Consider the following 25,446-nt stretch of genomic DNA (forward strand, 5'->3'; position numbering starts at 1 on the left):
TTTGTTTAGTTTGAACCGTTAGAAAGTCATGCTATCTTCAATTTAATTTTATCACAAAAGGTCTGGTATTTCAAGAATTAAAAAAAAAATATCTTTAGGAGAAAATTGCTAACTTCCTCTCTTCTATGGCGACCGTCAAAAATAGTATCAGCTAGTTTAAAAAATTAACACAGGTTAAATTTTAGTAGTTACGCCTAAATTGTCCCCAGGGAAAAGTAACAAAATCCATGTCAATCAAAATAAGATTAATTTCAAGTCAAGACTTCAGGAAGCAGTTCGATAATTGCAGAGCTGCTCCACAAATGAGCTGAATAATTTCCACAAGGCACGGCGAAGACAACCCTTAAACATAATGGATCACCGAGTCTGTACCAATGGTGCCATAAACTGCAAATCAACTACTGCGGAACAAATGACCATCAGATGCGCGTCGCGATGCACAAATGACACAGTGACCAACAATTTCAGCTATCGCTTACATCCGGATAACTACCGGTAGGGGCAATAGACTACCCTTACTGAACTTATTAGGAAAAAACTGCATCGGCAAAGAAATATCTTCCTCTCAGCAATGAAGCTACGCCATTCATCTCGGCCAGGCCAGTCATAACAAGACCTTGTACCATCCAGTTGTTGTACGCGGGGACGGCTTCTTGTAGTGTAACTCGTTACTCGAGGTTTTTTTTTTATTTCCCACGTGTCGTTTGATATGGTGCGGTTATGATGGGTAGCTACCTTCCATAAACAGAAGGGAAAACCTAGCGTCCGCCCCATTTATCGCCGACTCGCTCGACTAAACCAATAACCCCATTTCTCACCGCACCAGTCGTACTCGAACGCAAGTAAGTAATGAGGCATTTACTTATGTACCTACTAGCTAAGCTTAACGCAACATTGCCGGTATGTGCGCCTCATAAGGCTCATATGGTCGGCATCCACTTGACAAGCTTGTTAGATATGAATGGGTTTTTTTTCATCTTCGTGCAATTCTGCATACCTATTGCTGCCACCGATGGCGGTGTGATTTCCTTGATCAGCACCGATTGCCGGCTGCTGCTGCTGCTGATCGTTGCTGGAAATGCAACTTGCACTGGTAGTAATGACACCGCAACTACTACTATAAATAGCACCTGTAGTTACGCCGCTGCATTCGTTGTTGTTATCGTCCGGTAATAGATTCGGCGGCGTCCTATTGACTGTGGTGTCTGACTTTACATCACTTATCAGCGTGTTAGTACTATTAACTGTTGATGTTGTTGTTGAGGTGCCGCTGTTGCTATTACTGGGGTCAGTACAAATTTCTTCACTAGTAGAACCGTTGTTGGTTTCTAAGGTTGTTGTTGACACTTCACTACCACTCCTAGCAGCGGAAGAACGCGGGGTGATCGTGAGGAAAGCAGAATGTTCTTTCCCCCCTAACGAATGATGGTGATATTCGTTGGGATTTTCGCTGGCTGCTGCCGGTGCTAGTTGGATGGCACTCTCGACCAGTTTCAGCGCCTTGCGGGCAGCCGGAGGTCGGTAGATTCCACCGGTTGCGCCAGTGAGTTTGGTCGGAGGCGAGGACGCTAGTAGCGTGAGACCTGTGAGAAGAATTAGAGAAAAAAAGTATATTTTAATGAAAGTTGCGTGAGAGCTTAATCAGCCCATTAAATGTGCTGATGTGCCATGATTTTAGTTCTTATCGATACTTTAAAGTTTCAAAATCAAGCTGAAGAGAACTCTTTCCAGCCCTCATAGAATATACTCAAGAAATCGTGGAACTTCTTTGAAAAAAAAAACAAACAATAAACATTGAAATATCTTTGAAAATCAACTCTGGCCCTTTAAAAATGATTGGGTTTTGATTTACCCAAGCATTAGCCTAAATAAACTCATAGTGTTATTCGAGCCATGGAACGTCAGGGCGATAGTCCTAAACCTTAGGCACTGAGCTTAGCGCGCTACAATACCAATACCTCATTCAAAACTTAACGTAAAACGCACATATGAATCATTTTTGCAACTTTTAAGTGCATTGATGAGTACATAAGATTCACTCACTTCACTTTTTGGAAAATGCAACACACCGAACAGTTATTTTGCGACCTTTATTTTGTACGCCAATCCAGTGCAGTGCAAAACGTCGCAAAAACCAAATTGCACTCAAAAATGAGAAAAGCATACGCCCTAAATTCATATCATTAGAAATAAAAATCAGGCAAAATCAAGCTACGTTAAAGTAACGAAAATTTCGCTCAAAGTGATGGCCTTTTTTTATCATTTTCACTCAAATATGTGTTGTGAGCCTACTTGGTTGAATAATTCTACTGAATCAAAGCAATCCAAAGATTCCCTTTTTTAAATAAGAATTCAAAGGAATCTTTCGACTGCTTTGATTCATTCACTTTTTAATTTTTTCAACTTCAGCAATGGTACCTAATCCAGTTCCTTACTACCCATTTTTCATCACATTCGCAAAAATCAGGCAAAATCAGGCATATTTTCAAAATCCAGGGAAATTTAATGGACTATCATCAGGCAAATCCTGAAAAATCAGGCACATTGGCATGCCTGGTTTGAAGCCAATAACTCAATTTTGTTCATATTGATTCATACGACGTAGTCAAAACTAACTTAAGATTTACTTTTTAAAGTCACATATAGCGCACATTAGGATCCCTTTTGCAACTCTAATGTTTGTTATTGAGTACATATAATTCACTCAAGAGAATAGTGTAGAATTTCCTTTTCAACCCTCTACTGATTACGTACTATGAATTCGTTAAGAAAAACAAATTTATTGACCTCTAACTAAGCAATTTATGTCAAAAAACAACTCTATATCTTTCAAACATAAGTCAAAACGTTTTGCGGTCTTCAACAAAGTTGCTGAAAACTCAAAAATGATTTCCAGTGATGCCAGAAATTATTAGAGGTCGTCTATTGAATTTTGAAATGATTTTTTCATTTCTAAACGTTAAATCTCTGTTGCCAGAACATCAAATCTTAATCTACCACGTGATTTACTTCAAGAATAATTAACTCATTCATAAACAGTTTTTGTTATCGATCATTTGTTTTTACTTGCTAATTTTCCTTCAAATGAACGTAATTTTCATCTTTGAATCACCATAACACCAAAACTAGACTTCATGGATGAAATCTAAAAGAACGTTCGAATTTTGGACGTTAAATTACCTAAAAATCATATTATAAGTCAAAATTACCCTTTTTATGTGACTTTTATTGTAGATCACGTTTAATTGCATGTGGATGTGCAGAATTTTTTGTCTCCTCTCGGCTCCCATCTACATACAATCAAGGAATATTTAAAGAACGTACACAGTAAACGAAAATTACCGAGTTCGGTAATTTTTTTACCGAAATCCTAACATGTGTAAATCGTTAAACTGTTCGGTATTTTTTTCGATAAAAAATAAACGAACATCAGTAAATGAAGAATCGATTTACCGATGTTCGTTTATTTTTTACCGAAAAAATTACCGAACAGTTTAACGATTTACACATGTTAGGATTTCGGTAAAAAAAATTACCGAACTCGGTAATTTTCGTTTACTATGTAGTGTCGAGAGCCATATTGGATTTTTTTGTTACGTCACAATAACGAATATATCGAAAATTTATAAGCGAATGGCAGAAATTTCAAATATAAACACGTTTTAGAACGAAAATGAATTCCAATTTTATTCTGATTGTGTTGTAAGGCCTCTATTTATTTATTTATTTATGTTATGAAATTTTTTGGCCCATTGAAGATTGCATTATGTTTTATTTTCTTATTTTATTGATGAATGCAATGTTATCTTGAAAGTAAATCGTGCAAAAATACAGGAAAAGTCAGCTTTAGAAATGTCTAGCTGGTAGTTATTGAGTGTTCAACTGATTGTCATGATTTTTATCCTACCGGTTTACCATATTCAATTCATATGTACACAGAAATTTTTTTTTGACTATTGCGTGCCACTGAAACTGCAACCTTTAAAATAAATCAATCTTTAATTAACATAACCTGTAATTCTTGATTTTTTGATTTCCCGCATTTTTCCTGTATTTTTCCCGCATTTTTCCCGTCTTTTTCCCGCATGGTCTCACGAAATTCCCGATTTTGTAAAACAGAAAACCAAGCAAAATTCCAAAATTTTTTTTTAAATATTTATTACTATGGTGGTAAATGATATTTTAAAGGATTTTTTCAGTTATTTTTACCAATTCAACTACAAATCATTAGATTGATACGCAGGGATTTTTTTTTAAATTTTTAAAACTATGTAACTCGAGTCGCAAATGCTAGACAAATAAGATTGTTGATAAAAGAAAAAGGGTAAGGGGGTAAGTATGGACGAGGGGTAAGTGGGGACGATGGATGTAAAAACAATACTGTGAACTATTTTTTCAAACTTTAAATGCAGAATGTTGAATTTACTTGTAGTCTTTCCAAAACCTGTAAAAAAATACGATTCCAAAAATAGCGGATGTTTACAGCGACTTTTTATTAATTTTCAATTTATATTTTTACACATTTTTTTAAATTTTCTCTCCTCTATCCAATACAATTTAGCTATATTTAGCACTAGCTTATTTTACCCGGCCTTGCTCGGGTACACGAAAAATATAAATCAAAATGAGTCGTTTGATTTTTCGAAATGTTGGAAGCTTTATATTCATCATTTTAACAAATTTGGCTCATGTTTGGCCACGTATGTTTTGTAAGTCTTTTGAAAGTTTTTATTGAGATTATTCACTGTGTTTATCGATTTGATTTTTTTTTTTTGAAGAAGCATATAGTTTTGAGGATTATCAATAGAATTTCAAAATAATTTTCTTTCCCTTTCCCTATCACGAAAATTTTTTTTAACCCACCTTTTTTCTAAGAAGCTCGAATAGATTTGGCATTTAATTTTTTAAATGCAAATGATAAAATAATTTTCTATCTTTCCCATCCTCCATTCGATGAAAATCTCTTTTGGAGATTATCCCACTTTTCAAGATGGATGATCTACTTGTACAATGGTATATTTAAGTTTTATTCACATAAAAATTTCCAGAAAACACTTCCGAACCTTGTTGAACTATGTTTAAGACTCATTTGCATGTTTTTAATTGCATGTGTGCTTTTTTCGCTTTTTAATTGAACACTGTTTTATGATTAGTTTTTGTTAAATGTAGAAAGTTTTACTAAAAGTTTCTTGGAGTTATTGAAAATAAATCATCTGTTACAGTTGATTTTTAGAAATTTTATTATGGTGTGATTTGAGCAAAAATACAGTTAAAAAACCCAACCCTCATCAAAAATAAACCAACTTGTTCGACCAGATTTGGCCCACTGTATCGAACTTATTTTTGAAAAAAACCCGACAGCCCATAGTTCCCGAAAAACTAAAAAAAAAAAGACTGGTGAATTGTCATCAATATTTCCGGACGGATAGAGCCGTCAAATGACAAAAACAAGACGAAATGGCTATATGAGGCACCGTTCCTCAGGCCATAAAACCAACAACAACAATATTTCCGGACGTCAGTCTTGGAAAAGGAAAAAAAAAGTGTGGTGCTGAGTCGTTAGTGCGGAGGCTTTTTTTTTGCCCGCGAGTCTGCGGAAAGATTCGGGGCTTTTGATCCGCATCCCCACGGAGAACAGAAGCGGCAATCGTGGCACAGATGGCCACTCCATCATCGTCGACTTCGGAGCCAGCACATCAACAGCTCCCTCAAAAACACTACAGCAACATGGAACGCCCATACCTCCGCCAGCCGAGGAAATGCTGCACCAGGAAAACGACTTCCGCAACAATATCCGACACGGCAATGTCGTGCGCTCTATCGGTTCGATACCAGCCACACCTCCGGCTGTTTTGGAGATGCTGCACCCGCAGCAGAACAACAACAACTTCAGCAACAACATCCGGCACGGCAAGGTCATGCAGGCCATCGGAGCGATACCAGCTACACCTCCGGCTGTGTGGAAAGTGCTGCACCAGCAGCAGAACAACAACAACATCCGGTACGGCAATTCGGTGCGTCACAATCGATGCAAGCAGCAGAGCAACAAGACCAGCAGCAGCATGGCCAGGCGGTCGAGCGTCTCGGAGGCAAGTACGAGGCCGAAAGTGGGACCATGCATGGTTCCCAGGAAGGCGCCAGACGGACAAGAACCGTAAGTGGAAAATACACTCCAAAACTAAAATGACCAGAATAGTCGGGAGCTTGGGTGGGTCAAAATAAAAGTGGCCAATTGTTAAATTTAATTAATGTTTTCGTTTTTTTTTTATTGTGGCGACGACCATAAGAAACCCTTGTTACACATCTCTGAACCGAAATCACCATTTAAATGTTATAGAAATGGTCTTATTTGAGTTCTATTTAAGTTTTTTATCTTCGGACACAATCATTCTATTAATTATTTTGAAGAGTAATCAATGTTAAAACTCTTTGATATCATTTGTCTGAACTCGCATTACCAACCAATTTTTTTTCAAATTGGATGGTAGAATTAAACACATTGATGGCCAAAAATAAATCAAAAGTTATAAATTGGTCAATGAAAAAGAATTGTATAAAGCTTAAAACCTCAGATTTAATTATCTAATAAAATTTCTACTCCCCCGTTTAAATTTCCCGGCGGCTATCAAAAATCGCATTGAAATTGCAGCCTTCAACGTATAACTCTGTATCTTATTAATTTTTCTTTCTTTATAAGGAATCCTAAAAATATGAAAATGGTTGGTTCTTAAAAGCTGGAGTCTATGAAAATGCTGTTCATTAGTTTTTCAGCCTCCAGTCCAAATAGTTATTCACTGTTCACTTCTCAGTTCACTGTGTATCCTTGTTGGCTCTCAAAGCCCTCGGGCGGCTATAGGGAGCACTTTGAAAACCACTGAAATTCTAGTCAATATATTCCTAACAGGGTAATTGTATTTTTCAATCCTTAATTAAGGCTCATTATTGCAATCAAATACCTCGAACCAGTACCACGTGCTTTGAACAGTAGAAGGAAAAAAACCCGCCAAAAACTTCGCTATGAATTTTTAAATCGCTGGCAGGCTTTGATTTGCTATCCAGTACACGTGAACTCTGGATGGTCGTTTCTAATGCCCAGCCCATGGTGATGGTGAAAACAACCCCGCCAAAGGAAACGAAAAACGGTTGGCAAAATGGGTGCCATGACTTTTGATTCGTGTGAATAAAAACGAAAGTTGTATGGGAGGGTCCCTTTTCTTAGGTGGGAGGTGCTCAAAACTATTACTAAAACCTTACCATGGTCCAAACACATAACTGTACCAAATTTCAGGCTGATCGGTTAAGCGGTGTGGATTTGTATAAGGTGCATACAAACATATATAGTCCAACTCATCTTTATATATTAGATTCGGATCATGAAAAGTTCTGTAAAATACTTGTTTGTTCTGGAATAAGTATAGGTATATTTCCGATAAAATCGTGTGTTGCAACATAAATTAATCATAATAATCGTTGAAAGATATCTTACTAATAGAACCATGAACTTTTTTAAAAGTTTTGACTGTTCGAGCAATAAAGTAACGTATTAAACCAAGAAAACGAAAATTTGTTGAAAATTTCCTGAGAAATCAAAAGGAAAATATACCGTCCCCAGTTACCCCATAAAGCGGGGTAAGTGAAGACACCAGCAACAATTTACGAGGTAACTTTTCCTGCTTTGCGTCTATCAAGCCCATCTCTTCAGCGTTTGTAATCAACATGTTCTGCATCAAATTGAACGTAATTTTATCAAAATTGAACCACTGCTGATTTTTTAATGGTTTTTCAAGTTGAACTATACGAAAAACCGTCCACACTTACCCCAGTGGACCTTGTATTAATTAAAATATTGTGTAATAATCGTTTTTTTTGCTGTATTTGTTTCTCAGATATTTTTAAGTGTTTTAATTTTTTCGTCCATCAGCGCACAGTGATCCAAAAGGGCCTGAAATGGAAGTTTTTTCCTGGTGACTTTGTCTTTCATTTTAGCTATTAGATGTCTTCAGAACATTTACTAGTAAGATTGTTTCCCATAACGTGAAAGTATCAAAAATAAGTCACAGCCTACTACGATAAAAATAAAAACACTAACTTTTTTGTTTGAAGAGATAGAGACTAAATTTGTTCTACAAAGTTGTAGATATCATCAAAATATGAAACTTTGCTGAAACAACAAGAGCTTTATCTCTATTCAGTGCAGAGTTATAAAGCTTTTAGTTCAAAACATACTTAAAATTTGTTTTTTGTACTTAACTATTGTTAATTTTGAACTTACATAAATATGATGTTCACAACATTTATTGCGATACTCAATACGCACATTTTGCACTAGATCTTAAGTCTCTACGACCTTGTCTTCCGAAGTTATCGCAATTTCAAGTTTTATTTTTCCTTAATTTCACGAATTTCTAGGGTAAAATAGGGCAAGTGGATCCAAAAACTAAATACCACATCTTGAAGTATAATTCAAGTACTACAAACTTAGCCAAAAACTACTTGTCTCCACGCGCCCGTTTTTGAGTACGGTCGGCATAAATTTGTTGAATTCTTAGATTTTAACGAGAAAATAGAGATTGATTGTTAATAATTCTGTCATATCTTCTCAAGGAATGAACTATCTGTTTTGATGTCTTCAAATGAAAGTTGCAACAACAAACGAGCTATTGAATGGTATTTTTTAGAGAATTTTTGATGATACCGTTTGTACCTTTTAACAGTTTTAAAGCGTTTTTACGGTTTTAACTGGAAATGCTTCTTGTTAATTTTTTTTTTAAATATTAAATTTGAAAAGGTGATAAAATTTCAATGCGTTTTGATGTGCTATTTGATGATTTCAGTTGAAAACGGATAAAGTTATGTGCATTTTAAGCATGTTTTTATTTCAACAATGACAATAAAACTCTATTTGCTCGTTAAAATCTAAGAATTCAACAAATTTATGCCGACCGTACTCAAAAACGGGCGCGTGGAGACAAGTAGTTTTTGGCTAAGTTTGTAGTACTTGAATTATACTTCAAGATGTGGTATTTAGTTTTTGGATCCACTTGCCCCATTTTACCCTAGAAATTCGTGAAATTAAGGAAAAATAAAACTTGAAATTGCGATAACTTCGGAAGACAAGGTCGTAGAGACTTAAGATCTAGTGCAAAATGTGCGTATTGAGTATCGCAATAAATGTTGTGAACATCATATTTATGTAAGTTCAAAATTAACAATAGTTAAGTACAAAAAACAAATTTTAAGTATGTTTTGAACTAAAAGCTTTATAACTCTGCACTGAATAGAGATAAAGCTCTTGTTGTTTCAGCAAAGTTTCATATTTTGATGATATCTACAACTTTGTAGAACAAATTTAGTCTCTATCTCTTCAAACAAAAAAGTTAGTGTTTTTATTTTTATCGTAGTAGGCTGTGACTTATTTTTGATACTTTCACGTTATGGGAAACCATCTTACTAGTAAATGTTCTGAAGACATCTAATAGCTAAAATGAAAGACAAAGTCACCAGGAAAAAAGTTCCATTTCAGGCCCTTTTGGACCACTGTGCAGCGTCAGATAACGTCTCTGAGCTTCAGATAACACCTTCAATTTTTTCGCCTCCAGTTCCTTTGCCTTATTTTCTGCCCCTCGCTTCCGTTTTGCAATAGTTTATTTCTGATATTTTGCTTTTAAGGACTCGACATACCTCGAATGAGAATTGCGAGCATACTGCATTGACGATTTCGTTACGGTTATTCCCGTTGTTCAATAAAGTAAGTTGAAACTAGTCGAAACCGATCCAACTCGGCAGGAAGATCCGTTTCGACCTGGTAGAATTCGTCGAAGTCAATTGAAAAGAGACTGCTGATCAACTGTCAATCTATTTCTACTTGTTTCGATCTATTTCGACCAAACTTCATATAACAGACTTTCACTAAGCCAAAAATTCCCGACCTTTCGGAAGAATTTCCGGCTTTTTCCCGCTATTTTCCCGTTAGATTTCAAATCCCGTCTTTTTCCCGCTTTTCCCGAATGAGTGGCCACCCTGACTCTAGGATGCTCACGAATCTCATGATCTCAACTATGGTAAAAAGTCTATGGTTATTGGTGATAACTTAATTCAGAACCTTAACTATGCAGTAAATCCGTTTCCGGCAGGCAAAAATTATTGCCTGTCGGAATAATCTTTGTCAAGTGTTTCGCTTATCTTTGTGCTGTTGCATATGGCTAATTTGACGCGTAATAATCTACAGCAAAAGTGCAAAAGTTTTGATAGTAGCGCCGATGATAGGCTGGCGCGAGTCTGGTTTATGTATGCCAGGCGTACTGGGTTCGATTACCGGTATTGGTAAGAAAACTTTTGGGTTCGAATCCTATAAGTGGCCGACAGGTAAGATGTGTTTCCTCTTAACTGACTATATAATAAGAATGTTCAATCCGTTGCCAGCAAGGCAGGTATATACACGAGTGCGGAATACCTGTCGTAGATTCATAACACAGAAAATGTGATGAATTTCATACGAATGCGAAACTGATTGTCTCGTTCTCCATATAAGACTCACACACATACACAAAACACATTCATTACATGACAGTTCACACGAAGTCATGATGTCGGGTATGTGGTGATTTGCATGAAGATTAGCCGAACTCATGATCTAAAGAATGCAATTCAGCGCATACGTTGGCGAAACTGCGGTGAATCTGTGCACTCATGGTGGATTATCTACATACATACATACATACAGCAAAAGTGCAAACGTTTTGACAATAGAAGTTGCCTAATTACTAAGATATACATAGCAGTTTGGTAGAAAAAAGTTAGAAAACTCAAACTTACGTAGAACCACTGTATCTTAAGTCACAAAAAAATTTCTGACGTGAATATTTACGGAGAATTAGAAAAGAGGTTCCTTTCCATAAATTCCCGATTTTTCCTCTATTATGTCTTTCTTTCATCACCCTTAAATCAATGAGTTATAATACCACAATTTCATAATAAGCCGAACAAAACCAATTCAAATGAGCATTCAATGAACCGCTCTGCCCACTCAACTGCTAAACTGTTTTTTGAAATTTATAAATTCATGTTCAGCTTGCTTTGGACAAATAAGTGCCGAAAAACGAAAACAACAACAAAAAAGAAAAAGGAAACCATAATTAACTCTAACTGAATCATTCTCGCTGACCAACCGGCAAAACTCAACAAGCCAAGCCAGAGCAAGCGACCAATGAACGCAATTTAGGTCAAGCATCTGTGGTCTTTTACCTTGTGGATTCGGCTGGCTGTCGTTTTTGTTTTTGTTGAGTTTGGTATTTTGCTTGTTTTGCTCTCAGCTCACGTCTTAAAAACTTGTTTTTCGCTTCTTTCCTTTTTTATTTTGTTTCTTTTCAGCTTGGCTTCTCAAGCACGCGCTCTGGTTCACCTAACCTTGACTGTTTTGGTTTGGCGTTGCAGATTTGCATATTTTTTTTCTATTTTTTTTTTAATCCTCTCTATTTTTATTTGCACGTATTTTCGCACTGTAAATTGGATCGTAAAATATTATTATAAGTATGTAAAAAAAATTGTCTATTATTTTTCTAAATTTAATTCTGTTTAAGGAATTTTTATAAGAAAATCAGGAAAACATATTTCAAGCTTTTCAAAGTTCAACTGCTAACACATCAATTAAATTCCGAATCCAATTTTGAACCAGCGGAAAGCTGGAAATCTCTAGAATACAGATATCAAAAATAAGAATTCGGATTTCGATTAAAAAATCAGTATTGAAACTGTTGGGGGAAATAAAATCCTTATAGCAGTCTTTGGTTTGAACAGCTTAAAGCTAGAAATATAGTTTTATTTAGCATTATTTATAAATGGTACGGGAAAACGTAAGGCTTACATTTGGTCTACTTCCCACGATTCAATGTATTTGCTTTGCTCAACTGGCGAGTAATGTGTATACAGTTTACGCTAATATCTGCTAAATAACATTATCCAATTACAATATTGTACCAGTACAATCTTTCATTTATGTAATTCTCAGGTGTTAGGAGAAACCAGTGTTCAAATTAGTTTTCAGCAGATGTCAGATAGACAGAATTATAAATTTTGAGGCCAAATCGGCGTAATTAACTGCGTGGTAGTCGACTAAGTTTTCTCTTCGTTTTTCCTATCACTTCCGTTCGGTTTTTATGATAATGGATGTTTGACAGTTCATCGTTGCTGGTCATTCTCGCCAGAGTTCTGCTAGGCGTTACATCCACCAGTGCTCCCAACAGAAACTGATTTAAATGTTTTTATTTCAACCAAATGAGTTGATCCCTTGTCTGGACAAAAATTGAAGGTCAATGTGCTGCAGTTCTGAACTCGAAAATGATGCAAGATTGGAATGGAGGCGCGCGATCTCATCACATCGAACGAAACGAACGGACAATAAAAAAGCCTGACCGGTGAACGGTGAATGACATTAAGAAGACGAAAAATAAAAATAAAAACAAGTAACAGAAACCAGACGCGAAAACACCAACACCACCATCGCATCAAGTAACGAAAATGTTTTAAGGTCAAAACTTTTAGCAGTCACGCTGCTGATGGTTATTTTGTCTCAGAGCTCATATTATCGTCATAAAGTTGATCGAATGGTTGAAAAATAGATTTCGGAGAAAGCTTAGCAATTTCTTGAACAAAGAAGTCGACCTGCACCTATCTGAGAAAACGATTCTGGAAGAAAAGTTTCAGATCGAAATTAATCTTACTACATTATTCTGTCTTGAATGATTTTTTTTCCAAAATGTAAAAACATTCAAGTGGGCGAATTATCGCTTTTTAAGGGAATGCTTGGGACTATTCGTAGGGCGCATGTTTTGTGGTAGTCCTTGCTTGTTGGGAGTTAGTGGGTATATAACAAAGTTTGGAATTGCTGGGCACCTCGTATGGGAAGCACTGAATTGTCCACTTGTCCATACTATATAGAAGTACGGAAGGGTACAAATACTGTGACTCCCTTAGGCGGCTTTTATAAGTTTACCCCAAAGTGACAACAGATATTGCAGCCTTGAGTGAAACAGCGTAAAATATAATTTTTTGAACCAGTTAGTAAGAACGAACGCAGACATTTTTCATATGGCACCAACTACCGGAACGAGTTTTCGTTTAAGTTGCTCTATATGGGTGTCCAGCTTAAGGTATCGTCCATGAGTATTCCTAGATATTTGAACTCGTTCACTGGAGGGAATTGGTATTGCTGTACGATACTAAGGTGTCGTGGGCAAAGAGCCGAACTTTGCCGAGCAAGTTCAACAGGGGAAGATCGTTGATGATTACCAAGAACATCAGCGGGCCCGAGTTGCTTCCCTGTGGTACTCCCGTTGAAATGAATTTTTCACTACTTAAGGCTCCTTAAAGATAAGGTGAAATTTTGAGTATTTTTTTTTAAAACGACGTTAGTGCCAAATAGGTGTTGCCAGACGTCGTAAGAACAGTCTTTCGGTGTTTTCATAAGGGGAGCAGGATTCAAGGTGGTTGAGGTGGTGATTTATAAATTTTTTGCGTTCAAAGCTTAAAGCAATTTTTTACTTATTTGTGAAAACGTTTACTCAAACTTTTGATATTTAACTGATGACATGCGATGCATAAACAATAGGGGAGATAAGGGCATAACGAGCATCCGGGACATAGTAAGCACTACTCTTTTCAACGAAAGTACGAATTTTCTCGAATAAATTTTCATGAGGAGCAGTTTTGTAGTTCCTATATAGTATAAATTTTTCAGTAAAAATAAAATCCCCTTATCATCTTTACAGAAATATTAAAAAAACCAACAAGGTTCTCAAGAGACGAAAATATTATAATTTTTGAGAACCGGAAAAAACGCTCTTATGATCGTTAAATCATCATAATCTATAAGATACGCACTGCAACGTGATGTACACCTTGTTTCTCAATTTTCACTATCATTAAATTTTTGATTTTTCACTACATATAATCAATTGAAAACGCGTTTTTACTTTAACTTGTTGACTCGGGGCATATAGAGCACTTTTAATTTTGGGAGCATTTTAAAGGTAGAAAACAAAACTTTTTTCCAAAATGTGCACTGTTCTGTTCATATCGATGCAGTCCGATACACTCTTCTACGCCGATGATCTGAAGATTTTCCGGAAGATCCATAACACTGTTGACTGTTTGGCCTTCAAGCTGACATTGTTAGACTAGATGAGTGGTGCCGATTAAACGGAATGCTAGCAAACGTGAAGAAGTGCGAGGTTATAAACTTTACTCGTGCAAGAAAAACGATCCTTTTTGACTACCAACTAACCGGAGTGAGGCTGGGTCATTCGGCCGAAAGTCATGAAGCCGAAAGCCATTCGGCCGAAGGTCATTCGGCCGATGGACGTTAGGCCGAATGGGCTATCTGGCCGAATAGGTCACTAGGCCGAACGGGTTATTGGGCCGACGGTTATCCAGTCGAAGGTTGTTAGGCCGAAAGGCCGCAAGGCCGAAAGGATGTTCGGCCGAATGGTCACTAAGCCGAATGGTCATAAGGCCGAATGGTCATTAGGCCGAATAGTCATTAGGCGGAATGGTCATTAGGCCGAATTGTCATTAGGCCGAATAGCCATTAGGCCGAATGGTCATTTGGTCGAATGGTCATTTGGCCGAATGGTCACTAGGCCGAATGATCATTAGGCCGAATGGTCGTAAGGCCGAGTGGTGGCATGACCGAATGGTCATAATGCTGAATGGTCGTAATGCCAAATGGATGCTAGAAGGTCGTTAGGCCGAAAGCTCTTAAGGCCGAATGTTCGTAAGGCCGAATGTTCGTAAGGCCGAATGTTCGTAAGGCCAAATTTTCGTAAGGCCGAATGTTCGTAAGGCCGAATGGATGTTAGGCTGAAATGTCGTTAGGCCGAAATATCATTACGCCAAATGGTCGTAAGGGTAAGCGATAATATGTCTTATAGGTCTAGCATAAATTCAGCCGAACAACCATTCGGCCGATTGGCCATTCGGCCTAACGACCTTCAAGCCACCATTCGGCCTTACGATCATTCGGCCTTACGTACATTCGGCCTTACGACCTTTCGGCCTTACGACCATTCGGCCAAATGACCATTCGGCCAAATAACCATTCGGCCAAATGACCATTCGGCCAAATGACCATTCGGCCTAATGACCATTCGGCCTAGTGACCATTCGGCCTATCGTCCATTCGGCCTGATGACCATTTGGGCTAATGACCATTCGGCCTAATGACCATTCGGCCAAATAATATTCGGCCAAATAACCTTCGGCCTAATGTCCCATTCGGCCTATTGTCCTATTCGGCCGAACATCCGTCGGCCTTTTAACCCATTCGGCCTAGCGACCTTCGGCCTAACAATCGGCCTATCGGCCTTCGGCCGAATGTCCGGCCCCCAACCGGAGTAAGGCTGGAAAGCGTGAAGTCTATTCTCGACCTAGGAGTGAAGATCACATTTGCTGAACATTACTTCTGCAAAAGGATTCGCTGCTCTCGTATTCTTGCGTCGCAACACCAAGGATTTTGATGACGTGTACGCATTGAAAGCCATATATATACTGTGCATCAGTACGTAGCATCATGGAGTACGCCGTCCAGGTGTGGGCTCCAGCTCAGAGGACACAATGCCACCGTCTTGAACGAATTCAACGCTGTTTCTTAAGATACGCTCTACGGCGTCTTCCCTGGATCGATCCGATCCAACTACCGCCGTATGTGGAAAGGTGTGCAGTGATATGCCTATCCTCACTCGAAAAGCGTCGCATCGAAATGCAGCAAGGTTTTATATTTGACACATTGACCAGCCGTATTGACTGTGCTTAAATTCTACAACGTGTTAATATTTATGTACCAACGAGAACATTCCGACAACGTCAGTTTCTTTCAATACCTCACCACCGTACTGCTTATGGCCAAAACCACCCTACTGACAAGTGTTGTGAACATTTTAATTTAGTATATCATTTGTTTTATTTTGATATGTGCAATCGTCGTTTTAAATTAGGTTTAAGCAGAATTTCGTAGTTTTTAAGTTATCAGTCTGTACGGTAATTAAAACCAAAGACGAAATAAATAAAATAATTGGGGCATGATGAGCATTTTCTGCCATAGCTTCTAGCAGCGACTTCAACTCGGTGAAGTCAACTGAATTATAGAGCCACAGCTTGACTAGTTTACATCTGACGATTTAGTCTATTGGTTAGGTTTCAGAGAGATAATCAAAAGACTCGAGTTCGATTCTCGGTTGAGGTGATATTTTTTTCATTTACCGTTCATTCATGATCGATTATTTTGATTGTTGCATTATACGGATAGGAGCACCATCCACCGAATATAGCACCAGAAACATAATGTATGAGTGTGTGTTAATTGTTTGTACTCTCCAAACAGACATACATTATTTTGTTATTGCTTTGTTTGGTGGATCTTCCACGCACCGTTTAGTGCAAAATGCATCGATCATGATTAGTAAATGAAAAAAAAAATCACTTCGACCAAGAAACGAACTCGAATCCACTGTTTACCTTTCCAACACCTTACCGATAGGCGAAATCGTCAGATGAAAAAAGTCAAGCTGTAGATCTATAATTCAGTTGACTTGATCGAGTTACATCCGCTGCTAGATTCTACGGCAGAAAATGCTCATCGTGCCCCGATTAAAGGTGCTTATACTGCCCAAGTGGGGGTTCTCATTATGCCCCTACAGTGACTGATTTTCCGCTTTTGGCAAAAAATTAAAATGCATTTTTAACGTTTTTATCTACATTTTTAAGTTTCAGACAGCTAGGAAATAGACTTTTTAGTACCTGAGCACGAAACAGTGAAGTAAGAGTGAAGTAAATTATAACTGTTTTCTATGGTTAAATTTGTGCCCTTCTTAAGGGGGGAGTAGGGTCTAACGGGTAAAAAAAACACCATTTTCACGAATTTTTTTACAGCTATCGTTCAAACAAATGTATTAAAATTTTTTGCATTATACAAAGCATTGTTGAAAGAACATTTAGTAATTTTTTCGTAGAAAAATATTGAAAAATGAGCCGGTGACGGAGCACTTTCGAGGATGCCTTTTAGAAAACAGGATTTGCGGTGGACACTGTATCTCAGCACAGAATCATCTGAAGTCAAAATATTTTAAATAGATGCTTTTCTCGACCCCAACGATTTTATTTAACTTAAAAAAAATAATGAAATTTTGTGGCTGTTTGGAGTAAAAAATAAGATTTTTCACGAAAAAATCCTCCATTTTTTATCTGTAAAATCTCCCCAAAGTGAAAAAAAAAAAGAAAATCGTTGGGGTTTGGTATTTTATATGTAGAAAATATGTTCCAAATTTGAAAAGAATCGGTGAAGTAGTTTTTTGATATTGTTTGTGTTAGTTACGTTTTTTTATGTTCGGAGTGTAACATCTTTGCGGTCCGAGCCCTCTTCCGACTGATTCATCGTGATGATCGATGTTCGATTTGGTGTGGGGATTTCGAACTCCCCGATGGATCAAGTTCAACTGATGGCATGCGCCCATGAAGCCCGACGTGCGCGTTTCGGCCAACACATTTGGATACGCATAATAATGATTAGATGCGCGGCAGACCCCCACGTCGTCGTCGTCGATGTGATGTCGAGGGGTGTCTCAAGCTATGATTATCGCGACTGAATGCCATCGGACGTGCCATCGATCGGCGTTTGGTTGGTGTGCCTCGGTCGTTTCCCGATGGATCTAGTTCAAGTTCAGATTTTATGAGCCGCAGCTTTTTGGAGACTTGTTTTGGACGATGCGTGGAAAGGTCATTACTTTCAGACAGATCGGTACGATCGAAGATTTATTAACAGGTTTCGGCGCAGCTCAAAAGGGCTTGCAATGGCAGCAATTTAGTTGTTTCAAGGTTGATTCTTCGTGTGAAACATTAACTGTGAACTGACTGTTTAAATTGATCGTCTCATGTACTGGATTCTTTGACTATTGACTATAATTGTGAAAAAGAGTGTTGCAATTTACAAATTCAGAAACAAAACAGCTGACGTCATCTGTCGGGGACACCAGTTCTTTCCAGTTCGCATAAGTAATAACCAGTGCATGTATATTTAATGTGCCACATGCAATTAGAACCGTTAAGTGGCATTTAAACGCAACTCGTGGTAGCTTGGCTCCAATTAAGCCAAGCTTAAAAAACAATTATCCTATGCGATGTTATGAGAAAACTTCTACAGAGGTAATTGCAAGCATTTGAATTGAAATTCTTTGCAACGAGTCGTTTTATAATTTTTACTAAGTGAAATTAGTTCATGAAACTCATTAGCTAAAATATATAAAATTAATTCAATACCTACTCAAAAAGGTAAATTAATTTATAAGGAATCTATTGATCCAAATACAACCAACGAAAAGTTATTCAGTGTAAAAAAGTTCGAGTTTCGTGATTCCTTCACGAGCAAATTTGAAGAATGACAGTTTGACACAGTTGGAAAACCACAACACAATAAACAACTTTAACACACAACAAAGTAATGTACAAAATTGTTCGCCATTTTTTTCTAAACAAAAACAATCAATGAACTAACTACTTTATGTCACCCACCAGACGGCGTGGCTTTTCCTATCCACAGATTAAGGCCGTGAAGACAGAGCACTCCAATTGGCGACAATGAAACAATAAAAAGATTAACAGTGCATGCACCAAAAATCACCGCCGCTCAATTTATGATTAGTTTTGAAAACCATAGAAACAAAAAAGAAAAATAAACACAAGAGAAAGGAAGACTTCAACGAATGAAACAAAAATGCGGCAACCGTTTAGAAAAAAAATCAAAAACGATGATTGATGTTGCAAAAACGCTCCATTCAATTCTAGAATGAATTCTGATAGTTCCAAAAAAATTAAAACGGATGGAATTCCAAAGCATTGCAACTCATTTCAAGTCTATGTCGAAACCTGTCAAGGTCAAGGTAAACGATGCCATTATTTGCAAATTAAGGCAACTTTGCTCAACCATCGTCAACATGACGCGGAGTAATTTGTCCAACATGAATGACGGAGCAGAAATCCGAAAGGCTCAATAGTGAGATCAGAGCGCAGAAATGAAAAAAAAAGTATCAATATGCATTCCATTTTAGATTTCAACCAAAACATGGACGCAATAATCATGATCAAAAGATGATTTGCAAACCTTGATTGATCACAAAACAAAACTAGATTCGGTTTTGTTAGGAATATGATTGGAACTTTTGGTTTCTATTTAATTTTAAATTTGCGTTCAGATTTTTTATTAAAAAAAAAAAGATTTTAACTACTTTGTATAGTTAAATTTATGACAAACATTAAAATCTTATTTCATAAAAAGTTTTATCGGCCAAAAAGTTTTCTCGACTAAGTTTTCACAACTGACATTCTATAAGATGGTTTGTCTTTAAATAACTTGAAAAATTTTAGTTAGGATTTTTTAATAGCAGAACATAATTTTTCCACCAATCGCTCTCAACTTGGTTACGAATTTTCCCCCATAATCACGGCCCGGCTTAGAACCAAGTGTGATGTTTTCATGTGCAAATTTCTGTAACGTTGTTTCAAGTGGTTTCTGAAATAGCGTCCAATAAAGAAGTTTTTAAACATTAATTTTTGGGCACCACGTGCGCCATCCATAATGTACACTATGAACCACCCTTTTTCCTAATCAAGGCTATTTTAGATAACGTTTTCTGTTTGCTGAAGCATGACTTTTGAAATAACACAAAATTTTGAATTTGGTAGAAGTTTTGACACATCTAGCCGACACCATTCCATATCTAGTCAAAACAGAGTATAAACTATGAAGGACCTATTCAAGTGCTATTCTAGGAAAACTGTCGCCTTTAGAGTGTTCTTTCTATATTTTGCAATTCACCTGTCAATCGTTATGAAAAACTGTCTGAATGGCAGCCTCAAAAGATCCCTAGCATCCTCATTTTTTAAATTATTTCTTCTTGTTTATCTCAAGAAAATGAAAGAAATGAATTTACTGTAGTATTTTAAAACTATTTGATCCCAAAAGGTGTTTAAAAATAAGTGTTAACCAACATGTAAAAAAAAATTTTTCGTGTCCGGCGGTATTTAAACCTATATCACTCAAGGCAGAAGACATTCTACGACACTTTATGACGTTCACCTTTTGTGCTGAAACTCAAATATTGACACACAAAAACCTTAACTCGTCTTTAACATTGTTTTTTTTTTATCCAAAAGTACATCCTAAAAATGTATCCTTATTTTTATTACTAATAAATTCGGTAATAAAAAAAATCGTTACATCATTATATGGAATATTCTTCAAGAAACCATTTTTAGTTTCCATTTTTTTAGTGTTTCTCGATCTTTTTAAAGCCCAACTCTGCGTTAAAAAGGGTTTTGATAAATTACACAAGAACGCATTATCATTTTAAAGAATTCAAGAGCTGATTTTGATTAATTTTGGTGCGAAAAAAGTTAAAGAAGTTTTCTAAGAGTTTACTTTTCTTATTCTGTGAGATAATAGATTTTTAACGATTTTTTAAAAGAATTATTGATTGAATTGAATTCAAGATATTTTTTAATCAAAAAATCAAATAGTTTTGCAGACTTCAACAAATTTGTTAAAGGAATTGAAGCATTTTTTAACTGATCTCAGCAATATTTCATTAAAATTTATCATTTTTTTTAAACTGTGTAATTTAACTTGCTAAGATCATTCATTCAAGATGAGCCATTTCAAATTAAGAATTTACACAAAAAAAAACATATATCATTATCACCATCAATCATAATAAAAATATTATTCTTCAATTGAATAAAGTAAAATAAACATGTTCAGCTTCAGTTTTATTGATGTAGATTTTTTAGCACATCAGTTATCAATCATTGGTTTTACTCAATATTGATTAATTTTTAAACTTATAAACTCCATATCCCCAAAACGAGAGGTGGTAGACAAAGTCTGACAAATGATTCGAGCTCAGGACGCCAAAATCTACCAAATCAATCATTTAACATAAACCTAGGCATAAAAATTCTGTCCCTTAAATTATCAATTAAATTCTATTGATAAGTTTTCTAAATTGTAAGACCTTTTAATTAAACTTTTTTTTTATATCTAAACTGTTTAAAACTTATCTTTTTCATCTTCATATTATATGTGAATTTTGATGAGTTTAATCACCATTAGTTATGTTTGTTCATTTAATTTATAGACCTCATCGGTGAAAGTTATGTTCCTTTAGTAAGAACTTTCCAAGATTATGAAAACTTTAGGTAGCTAGAAAGTTAGAAGAAATGGATGAAAATCGAAAATGAGCAAGTTGAATTTAAGCATTTTCATAACATATTATCAATTTGTTACGAATAAATCAATTTTAAACCATAACTGCGCATAATTTTTTTAAATGTATCATTTATTTAAATCAATTCTTTTTTTTAAATATAATCTATAAAAAGATCGAAAAATGTGAACAGATTTTAATGCGCGATGTTAACATTACTAGTATTTGTTTTGTGCTTTTAATGTTTACAACAAATCTTGGAAAGAATTAATTGTATCAGTTTCGCATTTGGTTATTCAAGAAACCACCCATTTTCCTACCAGTTTTTTGTCAGTGGTGATAAATTTAACATGTTTTAATTTAAATTTCGAAAATATATTTGTAAACTTTAATCTAGTCTAATCTATATAAAAATGAATTTCTGTCTGTCTGTTTCCTATAGACTCGAAAACTACTGAACCGATTTACCTGAAACTTGGCTGGTGGGGGTATTGGAGGCCGGGGAAGGTTCCTATTATGGTTTGAGACCCCTCACTCTAACAGGAAGGGGGTAGGGGGTCTTTCATATAAAAGTAATAAGTCTTTATAACTCGAGAACTGATCAAGCAAATCAAACCAAACTTGGCATGGGAGGGTACTTTGGTACGAGATATATTTCTAAGAATATTTGGTACCCCTCCCTCCTTTCAGTGAGGAGATAGAAAAGAGGGAGGGGGCCTACCTTACAATTTTTTACATAACTGGAGAACTGATCAAGCTAATGGAACCAAATTTTGCATGGGAGGGTAGGGAAGTACGAGGAATGGTTCCATGATTATTTCAGACCCCTCCTTCCTTCCAGTGAAGATACAGGAAGCAAGGACGGGGTTTTCATGCCTCTTTAATTGCATAACTTGAAAACTATTCGATCAAATGAAACCAAATTTGGCTTGGAAGTTTATTTGGGTACGATAAATAGTTCTTTGAATATTTGCTACCCTTCCCTCCTTCCAGTGAGAAGATAGAAAGTGTGGGAGGTTCCTTTACAATTTTCAGCATGATTGGATAGCTAATCAAGCAAATGGAACCAAATTTGGTGTGGGAAGGAATTTGATAACGAAAAATGTTTCTATGATATTTTGAGAACCCTCCGTTCTTCAAGTTGTAGAATCTTAAGGGAGGAGGGTGCTTCCATACAATTTTTATATCTCTCGGAAACTTACCCAGCAAATGAAACGAAATTTGGTTTGTAAGGGTATTTGAGCACAGGGAATGTTTCTATGAATATTTGGTACTACTGCCTCCTTCCAGTTGCGTGATAGAGAAGAGAGAGGGGGCTCCTTTACAATTTTTGCATAACATGAGCAAATGGAAACAATTTTGGCATGGGATAGCATTTGGATATGTAAAAAGGTTATTAGCTTATTTGAGACTTCTTTCTCCTTCAGTTGGGGATACAGTTAGAGAGGACGGGATCTCATATACGATTATCTTCCATAAACCAAGAACTTATCTAACAAATGGAACCAAATATGACATGGAAACAATCTAAAAATCGAGCAAATGGATCAGAATTGGGCATGGGAATGTATTTGAATACACGAAATGTTTGATCTTGATCCCCTCCTTCCAGGTAGAGGATGATAGGTAGCAAGACAGGGTCCGATACAAATTTTATGGCACAACTCGACAACTAGTAAAGCAAACCAGACCAAATTTGACATGGTAGGGTATTCGAGAATCGAATTTCGAGTACAAGAAATGTTTTTTCAGTGGTCAGCCTCTCTCCATTCAGTTGAACGATATAATAGGAAGAGGGTCACTCATACATTTTTTTTTTAAATATTTTGATAACTAATCGAGAAAATGGAACCAAATTTGCATGGAAGCATATTTGTGTACGGGTAATGTTGCTTCGATGGTTTGAGACCCCCTTCTCCTGCCAGAAGGGAGATATAAAGTGGGGAGAGATTCACCCATTTTTTGAATAGCTCGAGAGCTTATCGAGAATGAATCCATATATGATATGGAATCGTATTTGTATATAAGACGTGTTTTTCTGATTTTACGAGACCCCATTCCTTCCATTGTTAAAGAAATGATGGAGGGGGTCACTCTCACAATTTGTATAATAATTCTAGAACGAATAGGTTAAATGAGTGTCCAGTGATGTTATTTTGTTAAAGAATTTTTTTATAGGATAGTTTGAGACCCCCTCTACAAATAAAGGGATAGCGAAGATTCCGTATATAAAAAATTGACATAAGCTATAAACTTATGAAGCAAAGAAATCCAAAGTCATTAAAAGGATTAAAACACGGATTAAAAAAAATTAATTAAGATTCCAAAATAAAAAACGTAGCAATTTTATTGACATTGAAATTGAATTTATAATTTTGTGCTAATAAAGGAAAAGTTAAATTACTAGGGACCACAAATTCAATGATTTTCGGAAGGTGTAACAAAGCACACCGGGTCAGCTAGTCAAATATAAACTTGTTTAGCCTTTTATTGTGATATTTGGAAAAACTTGATTATAAAATAGGATTAAATCCTTTTATTAATATTTTTTTGTCAGGAGTGCTAATCAAAGTCATAGATAAAAATTTTATCTCTGACCTTGATCACTGGCATTTTTTTTTTGGTTCTTTTGAATGAACTCTCTTTAGTTCAAATAGATATTTTTGTCCAATTCTTTAATTCACATTTCAAATCGTGATAATTTCAAACATCAAATACTTTTTCAAACTTAAGATATTATATAGGAATTTTTCAATCAATTTTCGTTTGAAAATGAAGAAAAGAAATGTGAATTAATAATATTGATAAATTTATTATTGCTATTATTTTGCTCAAAAATTTTCATCATGTGTAATTTCTAACCTTATCAGAAAATAACTTTAAAAACAATAATTTTTTAAATCCAGTGTTATATTTTGTGTTTTCTATATTTTCTGTGCACTGATTTCTATGTTAAAAGGTTTAAATTCTTGTATTATTCGATTTTATAATTCGCGTCGGTTTCTGGTGAAAATATTGACTTAGAATTTATAGTTCAGATTAAGGATCATCACTTTGAATATTTGATTTGGAAAAAGTTTCAAATTCTGATTTTGTATCTGATTATCAAAATTTATTGGACTTTGTGAGATGGTCATGAGTAAGACAATGGTGCTAAAAATTAGTTTTTCTTGTGTATTGAGCATTTTTGGTATACATAGTTATTATTTCAAGCTAAATCTGAATTTTGGAATTAACAAAGATTTTTTTCCAAAAATTAACGACATATTAAAAAGAATCAGAAGAGGTTCGGTCAATTCGGTCGGCAAGTTTTTAAGAAAACATGGGGGAAGTCCATCAGGCCCTGCTCCTTCAGAAGCATCAAGTTTTCAAAGTCCTTCGAAAACATTATTGTAATCAATTTCATTGACTTGAATGTCACACGCTAAATCTGGAATGACTGAAAAATATTCTCTATCTCGGTCAATCTTAGTAAATGAAGTGTACACTTCTTGAAAAAAAGTTACAAATAAGTTAGAAATTTCCAGTGGATTATTTGCAATGCTTCCGTCAAGTGTCAACTGAGTAGGTTAGTTTGAATTTTTCATCTGCGTTCTAGTATAGCCAAAAAAGATTTTGGGTTTTGTTTAATTCCTTTTCCAATTTTCTGATTGTATTTTTCAAAAGAATTTTTTATACACGAATTAAGCTGATTGCATAGTTTTTTATAATTTTGATGATTTGTAGCTTTTTGCTTCCTATTTTGTAGATTGTTTAGAGCTGTAGGATCGTCTTTTAAATTTTAAAAGTACATAACTGTTTATTACATTAATCATTAAGGTTTCTCCTGTTGTATCAACATTTCCTTCATTCTTCAATACACTTGACCACTCTATATTAATGAGTTCTACCAGTTTCAAAAGTCCGAAGTTCAAATTCTGATAGTCTGGCATCTCCTCGTACTTCCAGTAGCGAGGTTCGGCACAGTTATGGATAAAGAGCGAGTATTCTATCGCTTTGTGAAATGCTTCATTTTTCCATAGTGGATCAACCGATTCGTTTACGCAAAAGTCTTCTGTGCAGTTAGTAAATAGTAGATCGAGATAATTATTGTTAGAATTCTTAACATCATTCACGTGATTTAAGTCTAAAATGGAAGCTTTGACGAAGATTAATTATAACGTTTCGTTCTTGCCTACGACTGAAAGTAGAATTGCTT

The 25,446-nt window shown here is 35.9% G+C and overlaps 1 protein-coding gene across 1 annotated transcript in view; it reads right to left on the bottom strand.

The window, feature by feature from the left end:
• Positions 1–686: 686 nt before the first annotated feature.
• LOC129754149 (uncharacterized) overlaps positions 687–25,446 on the bottom strand; it is a 57,840-nt gene continuing 33,080 nt past the window's right edge. Inside the window, exon 2 of the mRNA XM_055750033.1 lies at positions 687–1,583. Within this exon, the coding sequence (XP_055606008.1) occupies positions 952–1,583 (632 nt within the window). The 3' untranslated portion in view covers positions 687–951. The remainder of the gene's footprint in view (positions 1,584–25,446) is intronic.

Source organism: Uranotaenia lowii, chromosome 3 (assembly GCF_029784155.1).
Source record: "Uranotaenia lowii strain MFRU-FL chromosome 3, ASM2978415v1, whole genome shotgun sequence".
In the NCBI taxonomy this organism is placed as follows: Eukaryota; Metazoa; Arthropoda; class Insecta; order Diptera; family Culicidae; genus Uranotaenia; species Uranotaenia lowii.